Source organism: Lycium ferocissimum, chromosome 3, assembly GCF_029784015.1.
Source record: "Lycium ferocissimum isolate CSIRO_LF1 chromosome 3, AGI_CSIRO_Lferr_CH_V1, whole genome shotgun sequence".
Taxonomy (NCBI): Eukaryota; Viridiplantae; Streptophyta; class Magnoliopsida; order Solanales; family Solanaceae; genus Lycium; species Lycium ferocissimum.
In genome coordinates, this window is record NC_081344.1 from 68152675 (window position 1) to 68163058 (window position 10384).

The 10384-nt window shown below is 34.7% G+C and overlaps 1 protein-coding gene across 1 annotated transcript; it reads right to left on the reverse strand.

Moving 5' to 3' along the window:
• Positions 1-8811: 8811 nt before the first annotated feature.
• Positions 8812-9858, reverse strand: LOC132049028 (uncharacterized). Its single transcript, XM_059439702.1, has one exon. The coding sequence runs from the start codon at positions 9856-9858 to the stop codon at positions 8812-8814; it is 1047 nt and encodes a 348-aa protein (XP_059295685.1).
• Positions 9859-10384: the final 526 nt, after the last annotated feature.

Consider the following 10384-nt stretch of genomic DNA (forward strand, 5'->3'; position numbering starts at 1 on the left):
TTTTTTTTTTTTAAATGGACTTAAAAAAAATCAAATTTTCAAATAAAAAAAAAGACGGGTTTTAAAACTCATTTTTTTTTTAATGAAAATTCGGTTTTTTATTTTATTTTAAAAAAAGTTGACACGTAAGCATAAGAAAAAATTAAAAAAAAAAAGAAAGAAAACAAATAAATACACATGTGGAAAAGTCACTCTCCCATGAATTCGGAGTAGTTATTCCTTTTAAATAAGTTTAGGGGGTAATGGGACAAAAGGTGTGTCGCTTGGAGACACACACACACACATAACATGAACTTGATAATATATATATATATATATATATATATATATATATATATATATAATACCACATTCATCCATATTGAATGGGATACACGTTCATCTTGAATGGATAATAATCATCCACGTCCATGAGTAAGTTGGCAGATGACCTTTTAGGTTTCTAACATCATACAAATTAATGTGTTGTTCTTAATTTGTTCTTAAATGCCTTTTCCATTTAATTGAGCAATGAATGTGTACAATTATAGAATTATTGATAGAGTGATTTTAATTTTCAGCAAATATTTTGATGGAAATATAAGAGAAAAATAAAAAATTAACAAAAAAGATAAATAGTTGGCCATAGATTTCTATGCTAGGTATATTATATATAGATTACAAATGAATACATAGTATTGATCTTTCTAGTTAGTGCTGTAAAATTTGTGGAGTGAGTAATAACTCCTAGTGTTATTTCTAACTAATCACCATTAATTGGACTGACAATGGGACATCAGAAAATACCGTTATAATGGGTTGGGCAGGGGAAAAAGCCCAACATAATTAAACTCAAAATGATCCTAATGTACTGAAAAGCAATTGACAGTTACGTGGCCAACAACTGTAAGCATATCCACATTGTTGTGGCTTTATTTTTCCATAACTAGTGAAAAGTTATACGCGTGTCATAAAATAAAAGAATAATTATTTGGTATAATTCTTACAGAGGTAATTATTGATAATATTTATTTTTTTTTATTTATATTTAGTAAAACTTTTAATTTTATAAATTACGGCCTTATGGGGCATCTTTAAAATACGTCATTTTTGTGGGCAGGTGGTTATTGGGTGTGGCTCTAGTTGAACCCAACCAACTATAAAAGTATTTTGAAAGGAAAAAATGGTATTAAGACTACAACAATATATAAATAAAAGGAATTTTTACTCATTGTAACTTCTTTTAATACCTAATTATTAATATTAACTACCCTTTTATTTAATTATATTTAGTAGCTAATTAACTTTTCTAAATTACAAATGGTAGCTGTATCAAAAAATACATACCCAAACACATATATCTTTTTTTTCCCAATCACTACTAAATTTCGGATTTTTCGTTTTCAAAACGAAAAATCTCTCTCTCCTTCAACCACCACCTCCGCCGCGCCACCCTCTCTCTCTCTTCTCCCTCTCCCTACGTGCTCACAGTCTCTCTCTCTCTCTCTCTCCCTCTTTCCTACTCTCTCTCTCTCTCTCTCTCTCTCTCTCTCTCTCTCTCTCTCTCTCTCTCTCTCTCTCTCTCTCTCTCTCTTTTCATCTGTCCGGCGAGGCGATGGCACGAGCGCCGTGTTTATTGTTGGTGGCGGCGGCGATGGGCCTTTTGAGATTGCGGCGGAGAAGATGACATGGAGGTGGAGAGATTAGGATTTTGTTGGCGGTGGAAAGATTAGGTTTTTTGGTGGTGGTGGTGTCTCAGATTTGGGTTTTTGGTGGTGGTAGTATCTCAGATTAGGATTTTCGTAGTGGTGGAGAGATTAAGGTTTTTTTTCTTGGTGGTAGTGTCTCAAATCGAAGTGTATTTATTGAAAGCCAAATACAAATACATTAAAAAATCTACATCTCACAAATACACTGTTTTTGAATATATTTGTCTTTGTATTTTTTTAGTGTAATTTTTAGTATATTTTGTTAATAGCCAAACACACTATTTTTTAATGTATTTGTCATATATTTGAATTTTTTTGTCTTGTATCTGAATGTATTTGTTGAAATCCATTCAAATAAACGAAAATTTGAATATATTTGGCTTCATATGTAGTTGGAATGTACACAATGTATTTGAAATATATCAAAAAAAAACCACTGAAATACATCAAAAACAAAAAATCAAAATACATCAAAAACAAAAAAAAAAAATAAAAAAAAAGACACGAAAATACATTATAGCAAAAAAAAAAAAAAAAAACTTTACATCAAAGCAAAAAAAAAAAAATCACTAAAATACATCAAAAATATATATATATATATATATATTAATATCTAATTTAATAGCTCCACCGTTAAAGGCTAAAATCAAGGATCTTTTTTTTTTTTTTTTTTTTTTTTTTTTTTTTTTTTTACCTTGTTCTCATGTATTTGTTGGCAACAAATACACGCGAAAACATACACTATTTTGCCAAAATATAGCTACAAATGGTAATATTTAAAAGGGTAGTTACAAATGGTAGGAAGGTACAATAAGGTAGTCATTTGAGTAAATTTGCCTAAATAAAACTTTATGTGAACAACCATTTGTTAAGACAACTTTTTTGGTGAAAGTATTAATTATAATAATAAAGACATACAGTATCATATATGATAGAATTTTTCGGTTGATTATAGTCATAAAATTATGAAGTTTTTTTTTCCTTCTGTGAATTAATTAATCTCTAAATCACCATATAAATTTCTATATCCACCATGTGTTATTGTACTTTTTCATTGAAGCATCATCAATAATTTGTTCAACTAAATTATCATTTTTCTTCTCCATTACTAAAGCAAAAAGAAAATTTTACTCACTTTAATCAACCTTTACATGTGAGTAGCTGTGATTAATAGACGATTTGTTTGGGTAAAATATGTGTTTGACCCATTTTATCAATTTTATGTGACCAAAAGAGTGGGAGCTCTTTTAACCGTGGTGTGTTACGTGGAGTATTAACTGTAGCAGCTAAAGGTAGAAAGTTCTTATGGCTTTTGTTTGGAGTTTTTTCTAAAGTTTCAATAGCAACATACAATGAAACCTAGTTGCAAAACAAAAAACTAACACTTCAACTTGCATTTTGTATCCATTGAGTGTATATAATCACTGAAGCAAAATGAGATTCGATAACAGACTATCCAATAATATTGTAGATGGGAGTCATAAATAATTGTATAACATAATCTAAGGATATCACTTTCCTCTTTTTAGTTCTTAAAGAAGCTTGTAAATCCCTAAATAACAATTGACATATCAACATTAACAATTTGATAGGAATATACCTAATCCTAGCAATTCTTATACCCAAAGTATTTCAAGACCTTGTAATATTGCCTACTCACAGACAATGTACTCACTTAGGTGTGTAATAGAAACACAACTATCATTAGTCTTTTGTCAAATCCAAATATTGTATTTGGCAAATATATATCTCTAAAATGGTTATGCCATGGAACTTGATTTCCAGCACCTTGAAACACTTCAACTTTTGGTTCTCTTCTGTTTATGCATTGAAATGTTTAGCAATTCTTATACCCAAAACAACACAAGTCCATATGCACACATCGTTTTCACCACTGTAAATAAAAAAACAAGAACTGCTAATTCAGTTACTAAATACCCTTGCAATTTTAAATAGACAGAGTGCACCAACGCATTAGATAAGCATGTCACAATTGTTTCTTTACAACTTTACCTATCAATGCGATCAAGATGAACCAAGTTTATGACGATACGGCTGAAGATGTACCACAATTTCATTGTCATCGGACTCTAATTCACTGCCATGTTACGGAAACAAACAAAAAATGTACTCCTCTATTCCATAATAAGTGACTTTTTAGGCTTTTCATTTTGTTTCAAAATAAGTGGTGCTTTAGGATTTCAAGAAGAAATTGATTTTCTTCTTCCAAAATGACTCTTGTTTAGGTAATCAAGAATCATTAAGCTTTTATTTTTCTAGGCATTTAATTAGGGGTAAAATAGTAAAAATACTCCTAATTTTCTATTACACCTTGAAAATTTTCCCTTAAGCGTACAGTAAATAGACTAGTGAGGGGTACGACATATACGAGGTTTGGACAAGTAAGAACTAGTATATGATGATGCTAATTAAGAATTCCAAAGGCATTCGAGTTAATGGAAGAAAGTTGTTAAGAATTCCAAAGGCATTCGAGTTAGTGTATCGGATGAGAATTTGGAGCATTGAGTTAATGATGTCCCAAGAAAGAGTTGTGACGTCCATTAGATTGGTATTGAAGTGTTGAACAATTGTTAAGAAGGTTCCACAAGGATCGGAGATTTAACGAAGTGACAAAAATAAGATTCAGCTAACTGGTGGATTATACGGTCCATTATACGGACCGTATAATGGTTTTACGACCGTACAATGAACCGTATAAGTGTCACAGAATGAAGTTGAGAAAAGGTGAGTTTTACGGTAGATTATACGGACCGTATAAAATTATACGGCCCGTAAAACTAACCGTCAAATTGACACAGGGAAGGGTGACCCTTTGGATCGTTTTACATATATAAGTATGTCGGTAGAGGCTCGTAGATACGCGGTGTGGGTTAGATGGTCGGTCAATTATACGGACCGTATAAATTTATACGGACCGTATAATAGGCCGTAAAATGGCATCGGGACAGATTTCAATTTTATAAAAATATGATCCAAGTTCATTTTATTTATTTCCCCTTCTCACTCCACGACCCAATCTCTCTCTAGAACATTCCACACTCTTCCAAACCAAGAACTCAAGTGAAGAATTAAGATCAACTTCATCAATCCACCAAAATCAAGTGTAAGAAACACATCAAAGGATCATTTAAGTCAAGAAATTTCATACAAGGTGGAACTAGGGTTTTGTCCAAGTGAAGCATTACAACTCAAGACCTATTCAACTATCATCTAAGGTATGTTTCATGACTTTATCATGATGTTTAAAGTATTAGAAGACTAAAAATCTTGGATTGTAGCAAGATATAGAAAATGGGCCATTCTGTATCTTTCGGTGAATAGTACCATAGTAGAATGATAGTTGAATTGAATCAGGAATGTTGAAGTGTTGTGATTATGAACAAGTTGTAAATGATGATTATATCATGAAACAAGTATTAAATGCGCGAAAACACAATAATGAGTTATACGGATAAATGTGGGAAAATTGGAGGAAAATGGTGGAATGTGGTGAATGTATATAAATGATGGTTGTTGATTGTAATATTGTGGATGTTGTTGTGAGCGTTGGGAGTGGATATAGACTATGGGAAAAATAGTATAAGTAAAGGAAGTCTTTTATTTTCTCTAGAAAGAGTGACGTATTTCCTTAAGTCGACTAACTAACGCCAATACGAATTCTCTCGTGAAGGTAGCGACGTGGCCTTAAAGGAGAGCAAGTGAACGACATCTTAGCTAAACGACCAAGGTATGTGAGGCTAGTCCTTTCTCTCCAAATGGCATGAATCCCATAGTAGAAGTTCTTTTACTCTTCATGAGTTCATGCATTCCAAGAAACTAAAAGCCTAGATCCGTAATGTCTATATAAGATAAGAGATATGATGTGACGATGCTACGTATTGCCTACACTCACCTCATATGTTGATTCCTTCGAGTGAGGGGCGGTTGCTTATAATTTCCTCCTAAGATCGGGGGTTCACGACCTCTCGCCCTTAGATAAAGCACAGTTAGTTGTGAGTCTCTTGCATGTATATATGATAAGTACACTATTATGAGCATTGCATGACAAAAGCATAACATGATAAGTATAAGAGCATGATATGAGCATATTAAGTATGACGAGCATATTACACACGTGCACTTTTTGGCCGGGCGGCGTCATCGCCAAGCGGCGGGCGGCTATACGTTACACCATGGCCAAATGGCATGGGCGGCATTAGTGGGCGGCATGAGATGGTACCCCGGACGCGGGAGGCACTGGACGCGGGCTAATATTATTGATGATCAAATTTTATCCGATAAGGACGGGCGGTTGCATGTTATGCGTATATGAGATTATGAGGTATGAGTAAGACGGCATGACTCAAATTATTATGATTGTCATTCGTCGTTGAATCGGTCGGATGTTTCATATTTATGTTCGTATTATATTAACCATAAAGTCTTTCTTCTTGTTTATGCCTCTCATACTCGGTACATTATTAAATCTTTGCGTCCCGAAGTTTCTTGACGTAGTTCGTATGTCCACGGAGAATGAAATTTGAGGCCATGTGACCCGGATCCGGAAATTTCGGAACTAGTATATGATGGAAAAGTTGAAGGCACTCCGTTGTTCGGAGGTGCCTATGACTAATTCTTTTGTTGTATATATATATATATATATATATATATCATTTTGGGTACGACGGAGCCTTGTTCCGTCTATATGTAAGTATGTCGAGAGAGCTCGTAGATACGCGGTGTGGGTTAGATGGTCTCAATGAGATAATATTGTCTTGTATATATTACTTGTTTTGGCCGAAAGGCGTGTATATAAAGCACCTTATATTCCTATATAAATCATGATTTCCTATAATTTGTTGTAGCATATAGTGGCCGAGTGAAATAGAATGATAGTTGAATTGAGGGGGTTTATAGTGATTATGAACAAGTTGTAATGAAGGATAAAAATGAGCAATTCTTTAATGCTCATGGGTAGTCTCGGGTACGTATTTCCTTAAGTCGAGTGAATTCTCTCGTGAAGGTTGGATTGGAGAGGTCGTCTTAGCTACATTTTCTAAATGGCATGAATCCTTTTTTTTTTCATGAGTTCATGGCATATCCTAGAAACTAAAAGCCTGTGTGTAGGATAAGATATGATGTGACAAAAAGTCACTCACGATATTTGATTCCTTGAATGGAGGGGGGTTCAGTAGTAATTTTTTTAATATGGTACACTATTATGACATTGCATGACAAAAGCATAACAAATATGCATAGAATGATTTACACCGTCTTGCTTCCAAAGCCAAATCTCACCACTAGTACCATGACTTTGGCTTCGGATATGCTGGGATCGTATGTCGTCACGTAGAGATTTGAAAATTCCACTTCTTTTATGATAATTCGATGAGAATGAAATCTTAACCTCCAAATCGATTTTGTTTGGACTCGCGGACGCTAATTCCCGTTGTATATATATATATATATATATATATATATATATATATATATATTCCCATGTTGGTATTGTTCTAATAAAATATGGGGTGAACTTGTTTTGGCCGAAACCCAAATAAAGCCCTTATGTTCCTATATAAATCATGATTTCCTATATTAATTACTCGATAGAATCGTCTTGAGACATCGTAAAGACCAATCTGTGTCCGATATGCATGGCGATGTTGCTCTGTCTCCTTTGCCTTATTGATCAAAGATGCTGAGGCAAACTCGAGGAATAATTGAAAAAGACCACTTTGATCGTAAAAGACTGACTAATGGATGGTTGTTTCCGGATGGTTTATTAATGTATGGTTTTAATCCATGTTTGTTTCCATTGTTCTTAAAATTATGTGGTATGGTGTTGTAAACCAGCTTCATTCCATGGTTATATAACTAAATAAAAAGTCCCAACTTTTATAACTACGTGATTGGTAATTTTTTCGTTTGATTTTATTTTCCATTATAACCCCGCACATATTGAGCCTACCCCGCCCCTTAATCCCGATTATTACCACCCGTCCCGACCTACCGCCCCACATGATAATTCCCACCCAACCCCCCCCCGCTTATTCTTTGAGTTTTTGTGAAAATGTTTTGAATTCCGCCCCCCCACCCCGGCTGCAGACCCATATTACGCATCACTTACCTTTCCCACCACCCCCACCTACCCCACCCTCATCCCCAACCACCCGCCTGTCCCCGTGCACCACTCCCACCATGACCCACCACCTACTTATTCTTTAACAAGAGTTCTCGTTTTATCCTTTACCGAGTTTTATTGATAAATATAAACTAATTTTTTAATTAAGAGTGAAGTATGATTCTAGTAAATTTTCAAGTTATTATATGATACAATGCATTCAAACCAAACAATTCATGATGATTAAACCATACGAAAACGATATAATCTGATCTAAATATTGTGTTCATTAATACAGTATAATATAATTCAACACCATACTGTACCATACCATACTGTACATTAATGAACCGTGTGAAACAACTATCCAAACAAGGAGTTAAAGTCTTGCATCTTCACTTTTGTTAGTTAGCCTAGAAATGGCGAGAATACGACAGTAGATAGATTATAGACTTTTTCTTTCAATGTGGTCGATTTCTAATTTGCCTATTCTCCATTTTTAACAAACCGACAAATCTTTTAAAAAGAAAGAAAGAGAGAGAGAGAGAGAGAGAGAGAGAGAGCCCGCCTCAATTTCTAGATAATGCATATGTGTGGAATGAAACAAAACTGAGAAAAACAGCAACGGAATGAAATTTAAAAGGTAAGGAAACGGCCGGAGTGTTTCAAAGATGAAAGGAGGCATTTTAGTTATAAATGGGACCTTTTTTTTTTTTTTTTTTTTTTTATAAATTTAAAGCCACCTTCAGGGTGAGGGGTTAAGCCGGACCCCTACCTTGTATATTAATAGCCACAAGGAGAATACATACGCTCGAGGTATGAAGTGCCTAACGTCATATACAGTTTGTAACGTAAAGGACATTCCCTTTGCTTCAATTCTTGCTAACCAAGGCTTAGTGTTAAAAAGTTTACAAAAATTAGGATCAAAGATCACTATATATATATATATATCTAGTATGGCTCTCTTGATCGTAGTTAAGCTTCCAAAAGAATAAGATTAGACTATAAATGAGGAACCACATCAGAGTATTTGATTTCCTTGATCTTTTTGTTCCTAATCCTAAAATTAGGAGGTACCCATTTATCCATATTGACAAGCCCTTTCACTTGTCTTGGAAGGTCTTCAAAGTTGGTGTAGACTCTGTCCATGTGAGTATTATGACTCATAGCTGCGAGCAAATCTGCCACCTTGTTGGCTTCATGAAAACAGTGTTGGATAGACCAAAAAGTACCCTCTAGGGATCTTCTGATATCTCGAATGATTTTATCAACCTGCCAAGGGATTTTAAATACATCCTTGATCCATGACATGAGAAGAATAGAGTCAGTTTCTAGCTCCAGATTTGTAATGTTATGATGAATACACCATTGAACCCCAAACAATAGTGCTTTAGCTTCCACAATGTTGCTCGTGCCAGGTCCAAAGTGGATAGAGTAGGCCATTATCATCTTTCCTTGTGAGTTTCTTATCACTCCTCCTCCTCCACTTGAATTATTTTTATGGCTCCTATCACTGTTGATCTTGAAGAAGTTGCTAGTTGGCTTGTTCCAGTAGACAGCCCTGCACATTTTAAAAGCAATCTTCTTGTCTAGAAGATGAGTTAGTTCCTCCCAAGACAAATTGTACTTAAAATTCAAGAATTGGAGTCTAATAATAGAGGTAATAGAATGAGAAATCTGATAAAGGAGTTTGGGGAGATAAGGTTTTTTCTTACCAAACCGACCATTACATCTAGTTGTCCATAGCACCCATATAAGGACAATTGGACAAATTCTTACCACCATAGCTGAAATAGGGTTGCATAGGGTAATGGACCACCAAGTGTTTAAAGCCTCCTGAATGAAGTTGAAACTACCCGAGATACCAAAGCCCCTGAAATGCGACCATGATGCTAAGGCCAAGGGACCATTGACAAAGATATGGAAAATGTTTTCAGGTTGAGCAATTCTACAACAGTGACATTTAAGATCACTTCTAATACCCAACTTGAGGATCATGTCATCTGTTGGAATCTTTCTATGCAAAATTCTCCATGTAACAAAGGCCATTTTGAATGGAAAAGCTTTATGCCACACCTTACTAATGAACATATTCTCATTTCTAGAGCATCTCAATAGGTTCCATGCACCACCAACAGTGAAGGTACCATTGTTGCTCAATTTCTAAATTGGTTTGTCTTGAGAGTCCTGAAGGGTGATTTGCATATTTTGGATGTGATCCTTAATTTGATCACAAACCCCTTCACATAACTCCCAATTCCAATAATTATCAAAGAAGATATCCTTAATGCACAACCTGTTTAGGGTGGATTCAGGAGGAAAAAGTTTGAATATAGGACCCACAGAGGTCCAATTATCAAACAAGAAAGAGATATTACCCCTTCCTACTGACCAGAAAATATTCTCCTCCACAATGTCTTTAATTTTGCACATGGCTTTCCAATTGTGAGATTGCCATGCTCTCCACTTCACTTTAACAGGATGAGACTTCTGACTGTATTTAGCTTTCAAAAATGAGAGAGAGAGAGAGAGAGAGAGAGAGCTACGACCTGAATCTCCATTATTGTTTAGCGGT